This window comes from Diplotaxodon limnothrissa, linkage group LG16 (assembly GCF_057381915.1).
Source record: "Diplotaxodon limnothrissa isolate DT_005_m linkage group LG16, D_limnothrissa_male_GT1.1, whole genome shotgun sequence".
NCBI lineage: Eukaryota > Metazoa > Chordata > Actinopteri > Cichliformes > Cichlidae > Diplotaxodon > Diplotaxodon limnothrissa.
The window spans coordinates 21,373,104-21,395,515 of NC_140611.1; the positions used below are offsets into that span (position 1 = coordinate 21,373,104).

The following is a 22,412-nucleotide window of genomic DNA, read 5'->3' on the forward strand; positions in this document are numbered from 1 at the left end:
ACTTTATGTATTATTATTATTTAATTTTAATAACGTGTCAGTTGAACCTCTCAGTTCCCTGATTAGCTTCTCCCCCCACTGACTGCTGTTTCCCCTCTGTGAGTTCCTTGTTTTTCTTCACAGCTGCCACTTTTTCAAGTTGGTTTACTTGTGTTTACTTCACCTTCAATCATTTGGTAAACTCCACCACAAGAAATCATGAAATATTGACTAATAAGGTTGCAACTTAGCATGAATTATTAATATTACAGGGAGATACGCAATGCATAAAACTAAATAAGTTCTGTGACTATTTTAGTTTAGCGCACAGTGGTTTGAATCTTAAACTGGGATTATAGCCAGTGTTTGAGATACTGCCGGCCCTTAAACTTCACCTCAATGCTTTTTGGCAAAAACTATTTAGGAAAGTTGAACAGGGGACCGTCTAATGATTCAGCGAAACACGACTTAAACATATGAACATGCTACATATAAAAAAAGTGCTCTACATCAGTGTCCAGTTTGCCCAAGGGAGGTTCAAAATGATCCAGAGTAAGGCAGCAATAAGAAGAGCAAAGGATTACACGGGGAGCAGAGGGAAAAAAAGAACGGAAGGGGAAGAACGGTTGCCTCCAGGTTGCAGAACATTACAAAATGCACAAAGCTTTTGAATATATATTTTACACCTTGGGGTTTGGACCCCCTTTTGCCTCAGGAGCTGATGATGTAAATCTTCTGTTCCACAATATCCCAAAGGCGCTCAATTAGATTGAGATCTGGTGACTGTGGAGGCCATTTGAGTACAGTGAACTCATTGTCATGTTGAAGAAAGCAGTTTTAGATGGTTTGAGCTTTGTGACATGATGCAATATCCTGATGGGCGTAGCATTCAGAGGATGGGTACACTCTGGAGCTACACTTTCATGTTTTTAATGCCTAATTCTGATCCAACCATCTGAACGCTGTAGCAGAAATCGAGACTAATCTGACCAGGCAACATTTTTCCAATCTTCTAATGGCCAATTTTGGTGAGTCTAGCCTTAGTTTCCTGTTCTTAGCTGATAGGTGAAGCGTCTGGTGTAGTCTTCTGCTGTGGCAGTCTGTCTGTTTCAAGGTTAATCACTTTTTGTATTCAAAGATTCTCTTCTGCATACATTGGTTTTAACAAGTGGTTATTTGAGTTGCCGTTGCCTCCATATCAGCAGTCTGGCCATTTTGCTTTGGCATCAACAAGGTATTTTCACCCAGAGAACTGCTGCTCACTTGAGATTTTCTCATTTTCAGACCATTCTCTGTAAGCCCTAGAGATGGTGGTACAGGAAAATCCCACTAGATCAGCAATTTCAGACTCAAACAAGCCCATCTGATCCTAACAACCATGCCATTCAAGGTTGCTTAAACCACCTTTCTTACCAGTTCTGGTGCTCAGATTGAACTTCATCAGGTCATCTTACCGTTGTGCACATGTTTAAACGCATGGCCTAAATGCTGCCATGCAATTGGCTACTTAAATATCTGTATTAACCTGCAGTTGAACAGGTGTACCTAACAAAGTGGCCAGTGAGTGTGTAGGCATGCTGCTAAATAATGTGCTGCCATTTGTGTTACAGAAAGAAATAAAGACCAAAGAGCGATGACGAATATTTTCCTGTCCACTCTTCCCTGCACTCATTAACCATACTCCAAAATCACTCTGTATATTTCTCCCTCTAGGCCCCTGAAAGCATTTGACCCTGTTAACATCATTACCAGAGACAGCAAGAGTGCCAAAGACACAGAGAGATTCCAAGATGAGGCAAAACAGAAGGAAAGAAGATCAATGAAGAGAGATTTTTTTTTAATGCAAGAGGGGCACATTAGCAGTCAGTAAGGGTATGATCACAATACAAATTCTAGCTTCTTTCTCAAAACTGTCCAACAAAATAAACCTTTACATGCTAAATCATATCGTGCGCCGCAAAGAGCACGAATTGTATTTTTGTAATGCCTCTTACGTGAAAGTGTCTGTGCAAAAGAAATGTGATTTAACAGACTAAAATTCTTCACGTTGCCTCTGCAGAATAAATTTAACATTCGGCTTGTCAGGCTTTCCACATGGCACTATGTAATCATCCAAATGTAAACCCAGCAATAGATTGATGACAATACCCGACTTTATTTCCTATAGTTTTCTCATCGTATTGGAGAGACTCTAGACAGCATCGAATATTGCAATTCAGGCCTTGTCCTCTTACTCCTCTTGCCATCCGTGTCGTTCCTGCAGCGATAATCATGGCGTGTGTCAGATTGTAGAAGTCGCTGCAGCAGGGCTGTTTTTAAAAACCTCTGACCCTTGTTCCAGCTTCAGAATCTTTAATATTGACAGCCTCATTTATTAAGTGGGAGCATCTTATCTTTTGTACTTAAGTGAAAAACTAAATGTTTTCCCTCAAGGCACTGTCGAACAAACATCTGAGTCCCCTTCTGGCTGCCTCTGCCTCAATTTTATCCCACAACTTAGACATTCACATTACTCACACTCTCATTACACATACATATAGGATCTTGGGGGTGGGCACGATACACGGAGTCCAAAGTACCATCAGGGTGTACACCCCACCCCTGGCATCGTTGCCCACCTCTCAATTTTAAATACACGTAGACATTGAGGGCTAGCAGGAGGGACCATGCGCTTACCTGCTGCTCTCTGGCAGGTAGCTCCAAGCCCTCCTGGGTTTTAAATGCACCTTAGAACACACATGCATCAACATTACAATGAGCGGGTGGAGGGAGGTTTGGAGTCTTCTCTCACCCCCATTCTCTGCGACCTGCTGGAGCAGGGGGGCTAGGACTAGGAGGAGGAGTTGGCCGTCCGACTGCGGTCTGGAGTGTGGAGCCTTCCTGCTGCTGCGGAGTCGGGGCGGTCTGCCTCCCCCCACCGCAGGGAAAAGGGAAACACCACCTGGGTCTGGGTGCAGTTCCCCCCTCCAGGGGCGGGGGCACCTAGACCCGGTTTGTAGAGTACGCTTGGGGAGTGTGATCATGTGTACAACGTCTCTTTATGTCTGTCTCCACGTTGGTTGAGTGTGGAGTAAGTGCATATGAGAGCATGAGGGTGGGAATGGATGTTTGTATCTGTGTGTGCCTGTATGTCTGTGTCTATATGTCAGGTTGGGTGTCAGGCGCCACCTCTCTGGGGACATCTCAGGCCCTCCAAGGTTTGGAGGCCTATCTCCCCCTACCACCACTTCCCCTGCCAGTGGCGGACCCCCTCAGACATCGGTGCGTTGGTGGTTCTTTGTGTCCGGGGATGGGCGTCCAGGTACACACCGGCTCACTCCTTGGTGGCCGCTTATCGGGGCCTGGAGCCTGGGGCTCGCTCCGGCCACTTCGGAGGTGGGGTGCCCCCGGCCTCTCGGCCTGGGGCTCGGTCACTCTGGCACAGCTGGCTGCCGGCGGAGCTCACGGGCGCGTCACTGCAACCCCCCCTGGCTTCTGCTCCGCGGCTGCTGAGTGAGCCCTCATCTGGGACTCTCCTCAGCTCTTTCCGGGACAGTGGCGCAGCTGCCCCTCTGTTGGTCTTCCTTGGTCTCTTGTGTTCTGGGGGCCTCTGGATGTCTGGAGTTTTGATCTCCTCCACACCTGCTTCACGCCCTGGAGGACGGGGCTGTGGCCCCCCCACACCCTCTAGCAGATTATTACATGAAGGAACCTTTTAAAAAACAAAAAACAAGCGCGTCCATGCTCACAGGTGTACACACGGGTGCTCACACCCACAAACTACACCCTTTTTGGCTCCTACCTCAAAGCACACTGTGTTCTGTTGATCTTATGTGCTGCACAATAATGTTTAACATTTAGTATTTACTGTCATATTCCCATATATCATTGTGATGTTGTTTATTCTATTACTCTTGTTCTCTTCTGCTTGCTTTCTTTTTTCTTTCTCAGCAGGTGACCCAGGTGATTGATATATGCATTTTTTTTCTCTGCCCGTTCTGTTGGTTTTTGTCTTTTGCCCTTCTCCCCCGTCCCTCTTCTCAGCTGTTTCTCTTTCCCTCTTTCTTTCTCCCCTTCTTTCCCCCAGTCAAGTCTGTCCTGTATTCAGTAAGTGAAAATAAAATAAACAATAAAAGGTGAATCAAATGGACCATTACGGCAAGGCTGGGATGGTCAGTTTGGTAAAGTAAATCCGTTGGGCATCTTTCTTTGCCTTTAGACAACAATTCTGATGGCAAAAGAGCCAAACGGGACAGGCAAAAAAAAAAAAAAAAAAAAAGAACAAACATCTGAGTGATAGGGAGAGATGGCTAAAAAAAAAAAAGAAGAAAGAAAAAGCAAGTGTTACGTCTTCCACGAGAGGTCAGTTACATAGGCCGGCTGGTCAATCCAACTGCTGACGAACAGCTACAACAACTGCCCATTACACCCACACACTTCTAATCACAGCGACAACGACAGAGTACAGGATGTCCACGGGGTTGGTAGAACAGCAGTTCAACTGTATGTCACCATCTTGTCTTTGTATGTGTCAAGTAAAGAGACAGAGGTGATGTTAGTAGTACATAGGAAATGATTGCAAGACTTAAAAAAGACTAATAATAAATAACAGATACACAGGGCCGAATTCACTAAGGGGTAGATGTGTTAAATGGAAGAAAACAAAGCCAGAGGGCAAGAAGAGGATCAGAAGTAAACTAACTCGCACATTTTCGTATATACGTAAGTGAATAAGTGTGCACTTCAATTCTGTGTACACATTTATGCTCCCTCTAAACTTTGCACGCAAAGACTTCACAGGCAAGTACCTTGTGTAGTGTTATTTAGTTCTATTTTTATTTCGTATATATAAAAAATTTTTTCGGGGGGTGGGGGGAGAGAGAACAAGTGAGACTGAGCCAATTTTTGGGAGAGATTGTTTGACATTCCGTGAAATACAAATGTGTCCGTGTGTGAATGAATACTTATTTGCTTTCCTGCTCTTTCAGGAGACCTGAGGTAAACGTGGTGAGCAAGATCGCAGGCAGCAGCCAGTTAGGTTAGTCTGACTGTCCGGTTATAACAACCAATAAAGCTCACAAATAAAAACAAGTTATATCCTTCAAACCGACGTGTCATAAAAGAAGCCCAAGTTGCAGTTTTCCAGAAAGTTATGTGTTACATCCTTTATTTAAAAAATATATATACATCTATGCTATGCATTGCCTAGACAAATAGCCATTGGATCCAATCTTCTATCTGGATTCAAAGACAATAGATCTTTTTTTTTTTAAATGCCATTCAAGTCTCACTGCATTCAAATCAATCATGCTATAGTCTCCATTTCTGTAACTCCCATCCAATTCTCAAATCTCGGTGTAAACTAGGACTCCTGCTTTGAATCACACCTGGGTCATGCTGTCCTCGCGCCTCACTATGCTAACTAGTTCAAATTTATGGGCCTCCTGGGCTGTAGCAGTCATGACCTCACCTGCGCTGTTGCTCTAACAGCTGGTGAGACCAGGATGGAAGCCGAGGGGGGTTCCTAATTCCTACTTCTGCGTCAATATGGTGCTGAATGCTCGAAGTGTGAGTGGCCACTACACTATAAATGGAACCAAGCATTAAGGATACGCCTGCTTAGCTGAAATGTAATTTTTCAGTGTGTGGGCTGATTCATATTTTCTCCTCTCCATTTCTGGTGCTGGCATTATTCGTCAGTAGTGTCAACAGCGCAGAGCAGATCATAATCTATCCTTCTCGACAGAACAGCTGCCTCTTCATCCTCCCTCCTACACCCTCAGCTGCTTCGCCTTCTTGTTGGACCACGTCGGAAAAAGAGCTTTTAAGTTTTATTGTTTTATCCGGAGAGATCATACGGAACGGATAATCAACACACAGTCACTACTGTGACATACACAGCTAGAGCAGTAGCTTGACATATAAATTTAATTAAAACCTTAAACGTGTGCGTGAAGGTCATTCCTTAACAACGGCGCATAATGATTAAAAACAGAGCTGGCTAGTAATGCTTTGTCTTCCACGCTCCAGCCAAGGCTACAGCAAATTCAAAGGAACCTATTATGCAGGCATTTCCTAATTTCTGTCATAAACCTGTATAATAGTGGATGCTCATAAACTCTTTCCCCGCCAAAGCATTGTTTACCAGTGACTCCCGAATCGCTAATGAGTCAAGGTGTCTTTACTCTATGATTTATATCACAAAAAAAAAAAAAAAAAAAAAAAGAGCAGAAAGTTGGATTTTTAACACATCTCATGACATAATTGCTGTAACATGTAATTACTGGTGATGATGGTGTTTAATGTGGTCAAAGTATCAGTTACTCACACCAGCCTATGTACAAGCAATCCCTGTGACCCAAAAGCTTCAAACTTCCCTAAATGTTTGGTTCCCCTTATTTTTTCCTACTCTTGGCTCACAGATGATGACAGAGAGCGTCCTAATATGGTCATCTTGGTTCCAAGGGAAAGCCAATCAGAAGACCGTTAACTTGAAAAGGAGGGGGAAAGGGGCTGCAACAATATTAAAGATAATGCGAGCAGAGTCTAAGAATAAAAATATGCCGTTGGAAATTATATAAATATAACAGGTCCACATCAGGTGTTTGAAATGCTTTTCTGGAAATGTGCGACTCCTGAATTATGGAATCTGGGTTACTGAAAGGCAGGGTAAACACATACAGTGTAACAGATGGCTACAGTCACTGTAGACTGATGAACAGAACTTGAAGGAGGACCGTCTGTGCCACATTGAGGTGTCTACATTAATAGCTGAAAGTGACAATTTTTCCATGGCAAATACAGCCATAATTCCAACTACTGTTTGTCACTGTGAGGAAGACAAAGGCGTCTGGACAGAGGACAGAGGTAGTCTGTCTGGGCCAATCATTTCTACGTGCACACACGAACACACCTTCAGTGCACTTAGTGCTTCCATCTACACCCCACCCCAAATGCATTAACTCTATGTGGACACCTGCTACCACACTAACCTCCTCTTCCCCAACCCCCCAGTCATAACCAACCTGATTCCCTCCTCCCAACCCCCCACCTGCCACCCCACACACACACACACACACACATCCCCCACCCGGTCTGAATGACAAAGCATTGCGGTCTCAGAGCTACGCCCAAACCAAGCTATTCCTCCAGAAATAAGACTAAAGGAAATATATAAATAATAATAAAGCTGTACACAATATATGCAGTCGTGACTAACTCTTACAGAAGAGTCGAATGTTCACGTTAATTGTCGCAAAAGAAAATGTAGCTATAAAAACCGCACAGCTATCTCTGGCCATTATCCATCTTGTACTTGTGTACAATTATGCCTGACAGCTGCGTCTACTTTATGTACACTGGTTAGGTTTGGGTTTTTTTGTATGACTGGCAACTTGCTATCAGTTCCCACGTTTGTGCATTAAGCCGCAGATTGGAAAGAAAACTAATTAACTATTAATTACTCTACTTCAAACAGACTTTTTCTGCCATTGTCAGTCATTTTGCCTCTCAGGCAATGAAAGACATGCGCTTGTAAATTCATGCATTTATGCATAAGCAATTAGACACACAAACACACACATACACACGCCAGCACATCTTTGGTTTTATGTGTAAAAGCGAGCGCCGTAACAGAACATAGCGGTAAAGTGAGTCAAGCGCTTTTTGCGAGGGGAATGTTGAAGGCAAAGAAACGTTAATATAGACATTTAATTATGCGCACGTGCTTCTTTAAACGCGGGCATAGAGATGAGTGTCTGTCAGACGATGAGGACATGGGGGTGGGGGGAGTGGTCGCCATAGTTACAGCGCCTGGTGTGCATCCCACCCGCGTGGGATCTGCTTGGGTGGAGGATCAAGCAGGGAGCAGGGGAGTGTAGCAGCGTGGAAGGACAGCAACTCAGTACTGTGGGTACGTGTGTGTGTGTGTGTGTGTAGGAGTGAAGTGGAATCCTCTTGTCAACCAGCCATCATGACTCCTAACACAGAAAACGGGAGGAGTCGGCAAAACCCCCAGGGATTTGGGGTGGGGGTTTGTTGGTCTTATAACTAAGCAAGAATGGTGCATGTAAATACACCCACTAAATGCGATTGTTAAACTTAGCACCTTCCCCTGAAACTCCAAAGATAAATATCTGGTTTGGATCACACTTGACGGCAGTTTCTAATTAGTGCTCTTTGAAGAAGGGGTGGGCTGGGCACAGTATTGTTTAAAATGAGTGGGGGATGGAGGTCAGGGGCTATTCACTGGAGGAGGAGGAGAAGCAGGAGGAGAAGGAGGGGGAGGCATGCTGGAGTACCTTTTAAGCGTGTGAGTGAGGAGAAGCAGGGGCACGTATGCAAATCAGCTCCAAAGAACAGTTTACAAACTCAATGGCTAAAGGGATGTAGTTGGGATGTTATCGCAAAGCACGAGATTGGATCTGAGGCGTGAATAAGCGAACAGGCCCGGGAATGAGAATGTGGCAGAGTTATGATGTAAGGAAAGGCCTGACAGTTTACCAGAGATACCGCAGCAGAGTTAAGATCAGACACAAAGCAGACGCTGCCTCTTCTCTGTCTCCAGCTCCAGCCACTTTCCTCATTCGCCGTGGCAGGCAGGAAGTCTCCTACAAGAACTCTGGTTGTCTTCAGTCACTTATCTCCCCATGTTGGAGAGAGACAACTCCGATGTGGGTCATGGGGAGGTGGGGGTACATATAAGGAACTTTTGTTTTAAATGTATTGTGAGCACTAGAAGTTTGCTCAGTTTCCTGATGTTTTCTGGATGTTCCCTTAGAAGGAAACATGAGTTTAATTGCAGCTTTTCACCACTCAGACGATGCAGACAGGAGGGCGAATGACAACAGACAACACTGGTGTTGTAGGTCTGTGAAGGTTTTCAGTCATCCAGGTCATGGTGTTGTAGGAAAACTCTGGTCACAATTGGGTGCGAGCAAATGGGTAGTAGACTGGCGTCTACTACAGGGCAACAATTCCTTGGCCTGAGGACATGCATACCAGCCAGTATCTGACTTGCTTTTAGGTACACATGACACAGGAAGTTCCCAGAAGACAAAACATTTCCATACTGGCACAATCACAAAACACCACTCATGCAGCTCTATTGATCCATGCCTAACGAGACATCTCAGTCATAATGTTGACCGACGAATAGCTTCTGTTGTCATTATACATCCCAACTTTAATGAATATTTACTGGGAACTTATCACACAGTTTGTGGATGATAGCCAAGCTGTCAGTCTTGTTTCTGCTTTGGTAGTCCCCCCCCCTCTGTCGAGTCAACAATGTTATGATATGAAAAAACAATAGCACAAAAGGCATCCTGTCATGGGTATACACAAAGAGATGGGTCTGGTGTTTATGATGCAAACAAGCGTGCGTGCAACTACAGAATACAGCAGGCACAGAAAATAACAAGGGGAGCAAACAGCGCTGCAATCAGACAGCTGTACAAGCTCGTATTCCCCCTAACAGAGAGAAATTGGTCCTCTGACTCTGGCGACAACAGCAGGAAAAAAAATAATAATAATGAGGAACAAATCTTGGGACTCGCACCAAAAATTCCCATACCATAAACATAGATCAGCTATGCAAACAGCTAGCCGATGAGTTATTGCTTTCTGCCTCAGTGTCTAGACGGCACTGTCTCTTGTGTCAGCTGAGGCTTAAACACACATGAAATGCATTCCCCCGTGCTGTAACAGCTGACTCAAGGTGCTCAGCATGAGGACGCACTGGTTTGACCGCAAACAAGCTGTAATGCGCGTAATTTTCGGGTGGGGGGCTTTCAGCTGTTGTTCTTATTCGGGACAGAGGAGAGGCGGGGTGTGCATCAGGGAGTGGCACGACAAACTTTGAATCCCAACAAAATTTGAAATGCCTGAGTCAGCATCAGTGACATTAGCATGGTCCTTGAAAGCGTGGGAGTATAATGGATCACATTCAATGTGTATAATCTGTTTAATGAGAGAAGATTACATTTGCAAAAGATGTGTTGTGAAAATATACTTATATGATCAAGGATTACTTTCAAATGTGTCCATTTTTCATGAAAAGCATTGTTATTAATTGATGATGATGATTAATAATGTAACAATACTGCTTCTGTAAGGATAATTTGAATGAATCAAGAATAAAAGATGAATATCCAAGGACTTTTCTTTTTGCTCTTAATATAGATGGTTGAGATGGTTAAAAACAGAAAAAAAAAAAACATGAAACATTTTGTGGTTTTATCAATTTTTCTACTAAAAAGAAACTTTTTTTCCAGTAAATCAAGTATTCCTCTGACAACTTTTGTTTTTGACAATTTTATTTATTATTATTATTATATTAATGACGCAATGATGTAGCATCTTACTTCTCCTCAAAGGGAACCCATTATTATAGTAAAAAAGACCAAGATTTCAAATAATGAGTGTAATTCTTACAAGCTTGAAAGTCAACACAGGCACAATAACTGGACTGAAATTAGTGAAAACACAGCCAATGTCCAGAGAAAAACTTTGAAATTCCTTCAGAAAGTCTGGTGAACAATTGCTCAAGAACACCTTAAAAAATCTACACGAAAGTCTGGCTTCATGTCTCCATATAGAGAAATGACTGAGGTCTTGAGACTTTTGCACAGTAGTGTATCTGCTGTTCAAATCTTCTGTTTGCAAGAATAAAGTTGGCTTAAAAGGGAGGATGACTCTGAAGAGGTGTGATTTAAAATGACACAAAGATTCTGGAAAAGAAAGTAATGGGTCCCCTTGAAACCTGCATCATAACATCACTTATAACAGTTATGTGCAATTGTCTTGATGAGTCAATTTCATATGTAAGATTCCTAATTTCTTTCTCTGTTAATTATACAGTTTGTTCACATTAAGAAATGCAAACATTGTAATGAGCTTGTCTGGAATGAAAAATGAGATCAAAGTAGAACTACTTTCAAGCATTTGCGACAATTGTCACGGCACCATATGGACAATCAAATGCTACAACAAGTACTTAAAACTTTTCTCTTTTCGATCAATAGCACTGTAATGAGCCTGGATAACAGGCTATGGTTTCAGTTTCTCTACAGGCTTGAAACAAGTGATCAAAAAATAGCATCAAAATCCTCATAAGAGAAGAAGGGAGATGGCTCAAAGGAAAAAAGAAAACAGCCACCACACACACCACCACCATACCATCACTTTTGAAAGTTTTACTTCCTCCACTAAAACTTCATATTTCTGCTGACCTTTTTCCCCAAAGGATATCATTTCTGCTTTTTTTTTAATGTGTTTTCCTTACAATCCTAATACCAAAAGGAAGAGACTGTTGAGTGAATGAAGCTCCATTATTACACTCCAGTAAGGACAATTTACTGTAGTCAGACCTGAAAAGCTACTTGGCCGTGTTTAAAAATGAATGCAGACAATACATGATTAGCATGCCAATGTGTTAGGGGGAAAAAAATTAAAAGGTGAAGAAAAAGATAGAAAAACACTAAAGTCACAAAACTGTGATGCTACAGCAGGGTTATACGTTTAATCTTTTGTAGCAAGCTACGTTCAAGTGCTCCCTCTTAAGGGCCCACCGCAGCCGCTAGACCAGCATATCTGAGCTATATAGCACACTTGATAGGCCAATGTGTAAACCACAAATGCTTAAACCATTATAGTATAGATCCACTTCTTCATAGTTTGTAAGGGATGAGCTAAAACATAAATCATTGGTATAGAGTTTGTAGTGCCTGATATGAGACCTGATTTTATCGATGTTACATAGCTATACTAGGTATACTACACGTTAAAAACCTGTATTACTCCCTTCCCATCCCCATAACTAACCGTCTCATGCAGGTTTATGCAAATTCATTCATAACGCGTTTAAGCGTCATGAGAACAAGGTAAAAACAGATCTTGTTATGCAAGTTGGAAGAGATATTCGACAAATACAGAGATACAAAATGTGAAACACACACACAGGCGTCAGGATTTTGCGCTAAACAGTGTGAAGCTGCTCTTAGACGAGCTCAACAGAACCAATGGCAGCTCATCAGAACCTGAGCATCCACTGGCCGCTCTTCTATCAACCCAGTAAACGGAAACCACTGAGGCATTTCGCAGTTAAACTTGACAGCCTCGCACATATCACACTTCCAGTTTAGTTACATAAACTGGAACATGTTGGATAGCAAGTTGGCTGCCCGGTTTCAAACACACTCACACAAACAGAAGAATGTCCGCACAAAGCACACACACTTTTACACCAAAAGCATGACATCTTTCTCGCTCGCTGAAGGAGAGAAGGAAGACATTCTGTTTGTAAAGCTAATAAATATTCGTTCCTTCAGGCGACTCCTTTTATAAGCTTTATATCATATACCCTGGTGCCACAAATAAACACACACACACACACAGACACACACACACGTACCTGGTTGCAAACTCAGCAGCATAAATAAGCCAATATAAGATTTGCCTGCCAAAAGAATGTGTAAGTGGCACCTCTGTCTTTAATAATGACTGATACAGCCTTCATCTATCACAGCTGTCAGCCATCTTTATTATGTTCTTCCTTATCACTCACACACACACACACACACACACACACACACACACACACACACACACACACAAACAAACAAGCACTAAAACATAAAAAAAGTAAGTTCAAACATGTGCTTGCTGACACACTGCGAATGAATCACACAGCTGATCACACACCGCCAGACAAGTACCTCTAACCTACCACAGCTGCTTGTGTATGCAAGTAGATGACAGATAGACAAATGATATGAAAGTATGTGGCAGTGCATATGCTAGTGATGCATTATCAATATAGCAATACCAGTGCTGCTAATATGAAATATAAGCATATTTTTCCTTCAGACACGTTATTTAGTTATTTAGTTCATGGCTCTGATGGCTCTAAAATTGGAGGACAGGTATAGAATTTGAAATCATTGTGAACAGAAATGATTCAAGTAAAAAAATTTAAAAAGTTCCTGATGCCATCATGCTGATTTAAATTACTACTTCTATTTTGGAATAACTGAACTTGACTGCTTGCCAGTTGATTGCCACCCCAATATTTTTTTTCTGTCTTCTCGAGGGGGATTGGTTTATAATGTCAGCTAACAGTGAAAAATACCAATCACAAGTTACCAAAGCCTAAAGACATGTCATGCTTTTGTTTGACTAGCAGTCTAATCCCACAGACATTGTTTACAGAACAATCAGAATAGTCTGAAAAGACTCCAATTTAAAGAGCCAGAGCCAGAGAATTTGCACTTTTGTTAACACACTGGTTCCAGATAATTTACTCTGAGTCTATAATTTTTCAGTTGTGGTGATTTTCTGCCTTTGGTTTGGACTACGTCCCAGTTGTCAGGTTCACATTACTGATAATGTTGGCAATAATAGCATTAGTATCATGTTAAACACTGTTACTTCAACAAGAGCCACACAGACAGTTGTTACATTTTACTGTCTCCCTCCTTGCACCCAAAAGCTTCTTCGCCACCTCAAAGGGCTTCCAAATTGAATCATGATTATGCAACATGAAAACCCCTCTCTTATCCCTTTTTACCACCGATATCTCATCTGTACTGTGACCGTGTGAAGGCCAGCGCATCTCACATTCGAATTGGGAAACCTGCACAGAGGTCTGATCCTAGTGAAAGTGACTCACGATGTGCTGAAAGGGGATGAGAAGCAAGGCACAGGCTGGTAAGCCAAGTGGGGGCCTCCAGCAGGCTGACTTCCACTCCCACTCCCGCACGCCCCCTCCTTTGTGCCCCCCCTCAGCAGTGCTGACAGGCCACCCAGTCCAGGAACAGAAAAGCCATCTGGTGTTTGTTTGGGACAGTTCACAGGCAGGATGAAATGTATGTGTGTGTCAGCAGTGATGTCTGCATGAATGTTTGTATCAGTGTGTGTGTGTGGTGTGTGTGTCATCAATGTGTCTAAACTTGCATTTGCAGGAAGGTCTCATACAGTGACAAATGGGTTTTATGATGATGACTTACTGTAAAGCAGAGCAGGCACTGGGTGACATCAGAATCTATTATGCACAGATCCAGATGTGTCTATATTATGTGCATCTATAGGGGATGTATTGATACACGTGTGTGTGGCGACAGCAGCTGGTTGCCTATATGATCAATCCATTTAACACTGCAGGACTGTATAAGCTTAGTCTCTAACTAAAGACCAAATATCACATTAACCTAGTTCACCGCGTACACACACACACACACACACAGCTGTTCACGGGCATCTGTTATTATTGCAGCGATTTAACCGAAGTAGTCTACTTCCACCTGACTCAGAATGACTACTAGCCCAGTTCCCCTGCCTGTAAAGCGGTTTGATTGACATGTCTCATACAGGTGTGCCGTGACAGACAAACAGCAGATGCCGATTTTATCTCGGAAATCTGAGCACTGATAAAAATAAATAAATAAATAAATAAAAATCAGATAACAAACGCAGTCTCAAAGCTTTTTTCACCTTCTTTTTTCAGATGACTTACCAAGCAGCGCGCAGACTAGAAAGAGCGCACCGGTTGCCATTGTATGTGTGTGTGTTGCTCCGCTGATCCACTTTTAATATCCCCTCCTTTTAGATGAGAAGCCGGTGGCGTCTGACAGTGTGATCAGCTGCTGGTCCTGAACCAGAAAATAAGGAGGTCTACAAAACCCCGGAGGCAAGAAGAAGAATAAAAAAGCTTCCTTGAGAGCCAAATCCACAGCTGGCGGCTTTCCAAATGTGCGACCCACCTCTCTACAACGTCCTTCTGTTTAAAATAAATAAATAAAAAGCCTCCGATGTCGTTTCCTCTCGCCTTTACCCTCACCTATCTGCTTTTATCGCTGACGATGAAGTGTGCGTATGCCCAGCGCCTAGGCGACCCAACCCACTCACTCGCAGCACCGGCTCACTACGCATCCGAGACTGCGGAGGTGATTCGCACTCGCAGCCTCCTCAGTAAAAACTAAAAGTCCGGCGTGACTCCTGCGTATCTGGATACACGAAGGGAGGCGGGGAGTGCTGACGGTTTTGGGAGTCAGACTGGAATAAGTCCCGGATAATTTTCCTTCCCCTCACTGATGGGAGCGCAGGATCACGAGCAAGCAGTCCAAGCAGGCTCTGTTTTTTTCCACGGCAAATCCCGTAGACCTTATAATCAATCTCTCCACTATCGCTCCGCAGAAAGCCCAATGGGCGGGCGCTCCAGATGAGGCAAGCAAGGCTTTATACTCTGTATAAAAAAAAAATCACATCAGATTGATCACAATACTCTAACCCAAAATAAGTGATTTGAAGTTGTTACTGCCAATTCAAGTGGGCATTGTGTGCTAATTTAAGACACTATGCGTCTAAATCTTGACAAGATTATTAAAAGATTTTACGAGCTCAAAAAAATGAAGCAGTTCATCCCCAGAAAGAAACGACCCAACCCGTTGCTTTTCCTCTCTGGAGGTTATTTCCTTGTTTTCTGCCTGACCAAGCACTTTGGCAGTTTGAAAACTTGAAAGCGTGTTGCCTTGCTCCACCCCTAAAACCACGCCCCGGCCGTGTGGGTCTGGGGTGCAGTGGGACAAGGACGCATTTGCATTTGTTTGTTGAAATTCTAGTTCAGGCCGTTGATAGATTGAATAGGTTAATCGGAGTGGAGGGCAATTAAGCCCCTTATGCTACTAGTTTTCCCAGCTTTTTATTTGCAGGGTAGAGTTCAACCACTTTTTTGAGGTAGACACGAATTGTTCGCGCAACATCTGTTTACTGCATAAACGCACGATGATTATCACTTGAAAAATAAAATATCAGGCTATTCTTTGATGGTGTTTGTTTATTTTGCGCCGATCACAAATGTCGCCTTCTCATGTATAATTTACAAAGCAGTCTGCGTGTTATAGACAGATTTTGTACCTCTCCTTCCCCCCCCACTAATCCATACACCACCTGCGTTACACACAACTGGCAATCAACATAATGAGGTGCCGCTCTGTTTGGGAACTGCAGAAAAATATCTGAGAAAAAAAACGCAGTTCACCTTTCATGGGTTGAAACTCCATCCCTCTTTGAATCAGATTATGAGAACATAAACCACGCATCGCTTTGACATAAGCACAGATTTATTGATTTTCGTGACGCTGCTCCATTATTAGCAGGATCTAAAATAGACAGGGTGAATGGGAGTTTGCTGGGAGACAGAAAATAGCACAAGTGAAATAAAACTGCTCGGGTGAGAAGCTGTGAAGTGAGAGAGCTGCTCTCTGAAAAATTGAATTGAAAAGCCCAAAAAGCTCTAACTTAGTAAAACTCTAAGCTCCCTCCTGTGTAGCACATAAATAAATGAGTAGGCCTTTTGCATGTGCGTACAAAAAAAAATGCAATTGCAGTGGACCCATCTGTTATTTTCTTCATCAGCTGGGAATTGCAAGTTCCGAAACCGCCTGAATGTAACATAAAAAATGTTTTTTTGGAAAGCAGTAAAATGATTCTCTTCTTCTTTCGCCTTCGGATTTGAGCTCAAATGAAACTTAACGAACACGGTGTGGGCCCTGAACAACAGCCAGAGACAGAGAGATGTTTACAGAGCACACGCGCGTCAATAAACCGCAACATGACATCTAAAAGACAAGAGTTTAATGGGAAGAATACATCTGTTTGTCTCTCCCTCTGTGTGCCATGATATTAAGAGGGAAAAAAGATACATCTTTTAGACTGCTTATAGAGCAAACAAAGGCTTTAGCAGACGCTGCTGCCAAGAAAATGTAAGTGAGAATGGGATTAAACACCGCTATGAAGCATGTGGACTACTGCCTCAGCTTTTCCAAAGGTTTGTCCAGGTCTAGTGCTGCTGAGTTAATGCACATCCAAAAAGAGCAGGCTAGGTAGGGCATGTGTGTTACTCCTGATCTACATTTTTGCTCCACACTTAAAATTAGCTCAGTTCTCCGCAGAGCCCTTATTGCACAGCCAAGTGAGGCCACGTTTTTGTACAGGCAGCTAAAGCCAGAGTAGCATTGTTTGAGCCTAGCATTATGTCAGCGCTAAAGACAAGTTCACCTTTGGCCCAATTGCACCTGTTTTCACAACTGTCGAACACGTGCTTATAGAAGAATAAAAGCTTGAGGGGCATGTTGAGTATAGTGTGTGCTAGGGATCACAATAGGTCTCCATGGAAACAGAGAAGTCTGCATTATGTGTACTTCATAACAGGGCCCTTATAGATGATGCCTTGAGAGCCACAGCTTTCTCATTAGTATCTTTCAGTTGTTCCGCACTGTGTGACACTTGTACAGGCCCACTTATTATTACTTTTATTAATATGGACTTACTATTTCAGTACCCTGTGGCATTATCCATTGAGGTGGTGTCAGCAAGGTTACGTTGTATAGCTGAGAGGCACATTGTAGGGAACGAGGGAGTTTTGTTCACTTATTTCATCATACTCAGATTTTCATACAACGTCTCAAAAATATATGAATGATTTATTAGGTTTCTCTGAGCATTTTTTTCCTACTGCAACATATGAATGCGTCAGTATTGCACAGATGATAGTGTAAAAGAGGCAGTTCGCTCACACACGTGCACGCAAACATTTGGATCCTTTAAATGGAAATGCAGGCGCGCAGACGTCGTTGTCGCTTTAAATTACAGAAGAAAGCTGCTTTTTGAGATAATAAACTTGCATATGAAAAGAGGAGTCCCATTATAGCATGGAATCAGATGTGCTGATGAATCCTGACTGTAATATGGGGTACACAGAGGATACACTGAATCTGGTTACCTAAATGATCTTTGACATAAATGGGAATTGGGGGGGGGGGGGGGGGGGGGGGGTGCTGATGGAGTCAGAAAGCATGTGCAGTAAACTTTTGAAACTACTTCTGCTTATAATTATTTTGAGAGGCTTCCCTAAGAGGAACGAGACAGAGACAATGAGCGAAGCAGGAGGGGAATGGGGAAATAATCCAGATGGGTTAAGATCGAGGGGAAGATAAACAGAGAAAGTGTTCTCTAGCATTTTGTATGCCAAAAAAAAAGAAAAAAAAGAATGTGTTTTGTAATATTTGGCTCCCAGGTTCAAGTGAGGAAAAAGGGGGATAAGCTCTCCAGTTTGGTCAAAACAGTTAGATTCAAGTGCCACTCTTCCATGTTGGATTTAATGTGGGTTGAGTCACTGCACTACTCAATTTCTCATGCCACACTTCACATTGGCTTGAAAGATTGCATACTGCTTTGTCAGATAACCTCTTATTATACCACGCAGTGATTGGTGCAGTTAAAGATGTAATTTTACCTTTGTGTTATAAACCAAATGTAATGCATGACTTATTTATTTTTTTAAACCAAGCTAAGGTCTGCAAATATACAGCCTTATGCTCAAACTTAGTACTCATCAAATTTATTCTGTGTACATCCACAGACTCACTCACGGGGCTTTATTTTACATTGCATTAGCCTGCCAGGAGCACAAATCACTACATTTTCCAGCAGATTAATTATTCATCATAGGGGCTCTTAATGTAGAGTATTAATATGAAATGACTGTCAAGCTACCAAATTTTTGGGCCTTCTATCTCATGCTATCTCTGTCTCCTTTTCCATCCCTCAGCTTTCTTAGACTATTTCTCTCCCTTACTGCATTCTACTTGTGGGACTTTATGTCCTCGCTTCTTTACACTTGCTTTGATGCCATGATTGCTTGATAATATGTACTGGTGCTTATACGTGTGTTGGAATGAGTGATCAGTGAGATGCTTGGCTACAAGTTGAACAGCCACAAGGGGCAGTACCCTCCATGGAGAAGGAGGCTAGAGGCTAAGATCAAGGTAGCACAGAGGGAGGTTAGCCAACTATCGGAGTTGCAGAAAGGTGCGAAGAAGAAGGTGCCTAAGAAATACAGGAAGCTGTCCATACCTGAGGCCTTGGAAACTGCCAAGCAACGACTCACAGCCTTGGCCAGCCACTTAAAGAGGTACACCGGACAGATAGAAGGCAAGAGAACAAACCAGCTGTTCTCCACAGAACCAGCCAAGGTGTACTCTCAGTGGCAGGGGAACAATATAAGAACAGCACCACCAAGGCTGGAACAATACTGAAAAATACTGGAAGAGCATATGGGAGAAGGACGCAACCCATAACGGGTGGATCTGGGGGCAGACCACAGCAACCTCCCTGAACAGGGTCCAGTAACCATCACAGTGGCAGACATCCAAGAAAGGGTCTCCAGTATGAAGAGTTGGACAGCACCAGGCCTCGACATGGTTCATGCCTACTGGCTGAATACTGCAGCCAGTGAGGCTGACTGCACTCCACAAGCGTCTGGCAGAACAAATGGACCAGCTGCTAGTTGACGAGATATATCTATCTATCTATCTATCTATCTAGATATATCTATCTATCTATCTAGATATATCTATCTATCTATCTAGATATATCTATCTATCTATCTATCTATCTATCTATCATATATATATATATATATATATATATATATATATATATATATATATATATATATATATATATATATATAATGATTGTTCCTTTTGAATAAAATGAACAAATCCTTGGACACCACAGTAGATGCTTTCAGCCAGCCTGGTTAGACTAGTCTGTAGGTAAAATTACACAGTGTTACACCAGGTGTTCACATACACACATTGTCAGCAGCAGAACAAGTCAAATACAATTACGGTAGTTTCTGGCAGCAGTGTGGATAAAAAAAAAAAAATCCTCCTGTGTCTCAGTGAAGGACAGCTGTGCACACTCGTTCTTCAATGCAGGCAGCAGAACTCTTTTTTTTTTTTCTGGGATCTTCATTAAAAGTAATTGTAGTAGGCTTCATGCATTTGTGTTGCATTCATCTCTTCTCTTCTCTCTGTCTGTCTTTGTCTTTCTTTCTCTTCTTGATTATGTGGGTGTTGCCCAACATGCAAACACAGATGAATGTCATGCATTATTCATTGGTTCATGCCCATCTCTCTCTTATACACACACACACACACACACAAACTGACGCACACGCAGGCGAGATATTCTCAGGGAATAGCTCATGAAGGCAGGAGCATCAAGGTGAGCTCGGGAAATCATTCGACTTTGCGCCCCAAAACACCAATGACATTACACAACAACACACGCGTTTCATCATCATCCCTCGCAGGTACAGACTTTTCCTTTTTTCTTTTTTGCTGTTGGGTAACAGCAACAAAGGCAGATGTTATCTATCAACTCCAGGCTACAAAACATTATTTGCTTGTCATGGTCACATTTACTGGAGCATTTGCTTTGCAGAGCAAGGTAACTCATTCACACCGCACAACCCATGTAAAACTGACATGACTCATGGCTGGAAGAGAAAGCATGTGGGCAATAAAGGCTTTTGGAGGCAGAGTTAATACAGCACCAGATTACTGAATCACATCATTATCCAAGCTGGTAACAAAGGAGCAGCACTCCATGCAGAATTTTATTAATTTTTATAGACACTGAGGATCATCCTGAGAGCTGCATTCACATGTATCATTTACCTTTACTCTATATTGTGTTTACTACCTACATTCAGTATAAACCAAGCAATAAATTGTATGTACACTGCAGGTTATTCTTCAGAGTTGTTGGAGAAGTAGCAGTCACATTTAGGATTTCTAATAATATCTGAATGTCTCACAATGAACAACTCATTCTAATATTAACATATTGGGCATTGAACGCATTTAACACTGTTTTACTTTTTATGAAAAGGTGCTAACACATGTTAAAACAATAATTATGGGATTAATATGTGCTTAATATGTGTCACCAGGAGACCAAGGCCCTGTACAGGCTCTTGGTAAATGCATTGAGGAAATCAATGACTGGTTGTGCCACAATTTTCTCCAGCTAAACAAAAACAAAACTGAGGTAATAGTCTTTGGCGCCAAAGAAAAACGATTACAGGTCACCAGAGAACTTCAATCTATACATCTAAAAACCACAAACCAGGCGAGAAATTTGGGTGTAGTGATGGATGCAGACCTAAACTTAGAAAAACACATTAAGACAATAACAAAGTCAGCTTACTATCACCTCAAGAATATATCAAGGATAAAAGATCTGATGTCTCAACAGGACCTGGAAAAACTAGTCCATGCATTCATCTTTAGTAGGCTTGATTACTGTAACAGCATCTTTACAGGTCTACCTAAAAAAAATCAGTCAGACAACTACAGCTCATTCAGAACTCTGCTGCTCGAGTCCTCACTAAGACCAAAAAAGTGGACCACATCAGTCCAGCTCTGAGGTCCTTACACTGGCTGCCTGTCCGTCAGAGGATAGACTTTAAAGTTCTGATGCTGGCCTATAAAGCTCTGAATGGTTTAGGACCAAAATACATCAATGACCTCCTGACCCAGTATGAACCATCCAGATCCCTCAGGTCATCTGGATCCGGTCTTTTATCAGTTCCCAGAGTCAGAACCAGACACGGAGAAGCTGCATTCAGCTTTTATGCTCCTTATATCTGGAACAAACTCCCAGAAAGCCTCAGATCAGCTGAAACACTCAGTTTATTTAAATCCAGGTTGAAGACTCACCTGTTCTCAGCTGCATTTGAATAAAGCACCAAATCCACACTTTAAGCTTAAATTTCAAAACTTACATTTAACTACTGATTTTATCTACTGTTCTGATTTTATCTGTTTTGATTTTATATACTGTTTTGTTTGTTTGTTTGTTAATTAGTTAGTTTATTTGCTTGTTTTAATCAATTTTAAATCATGCTTTTTATTTGTTCTTGTTTCTAATGTCTCTGTAAAGCACTTTGAATCACCTTGTTGTTGAATTGTGCTATACAAATAAACTTGCCTTGCCTTGCCTTAACAGAGCAGCACTTCTACCTTCAGGGTATTAGTCTGCTGCTGGTCATCTAAACCATAATTGTTACTGTTGCATATTTTAACAGGTTTTTAGAGGCCTTTTTAACAGATGAAAAGAATAAAATAATTCTTAAAAATATCTAAGAAATAAAGATGCAGCACTCAGTGTTAACTGGCTGAACACTTTGGTATAGGTATGGGAATTGTGTGTAATTATCTCTATGGAACAATGGTGAGCATTAGAGTTATGTCGCCTACCCTTGACAGCAGTTCCACTGGTAAATTTTTTTTTTTTTAATTTTTTTTTTTTTTTACTTTTTATTTTCATTTTTTAAATTGAAAACGAACAACAAACAAACAGAAACAAACAATAAAAGACATTTACAGTTATGGGACAGAGTAGGTATCATCAACTAGCCAAAGCTTGACTGGCCATTATGACCAAAAAAAAAAAAAATATATATTCTCAGGAACACACTCTAGTATCTTTATCTTTCAAACATAGCCTCCACCCTCTGAGGACCGAACACAGAAAATACGGGCGTATTAATAATAATAATAAAAAATAATAATTATAATAGTAACAGTATTGGTAATTACAGA

General features: G+C 42.0%; 1 protein-coding gene across 1 annotated transcript in view; it reads right to left on the bottom strand.

The window, feature by feature from the left end:
* Positions 1-14,649, bottom strand: part of igsf3 (immunoglobulin superfamily, member 3) — a 75,663-nt gene extending 61,014 nt beyond the window's left edge. The window contains exon 1 of the mRNA XM_085374518.1: positions 14,471-14,649. Within this exon, the coding sequence (XP_085230644.1) occupies positions 14,471-14,510 (40 nt within the window). The 5' untranslated portion in view covers positions 14,511-14,649. The remainder of the gene's footprint in view (positions 1-14,470) is intronic.
* Between the last annotated feature and the right edge of the window lie 7,763 nt (positions 14,650-22,412).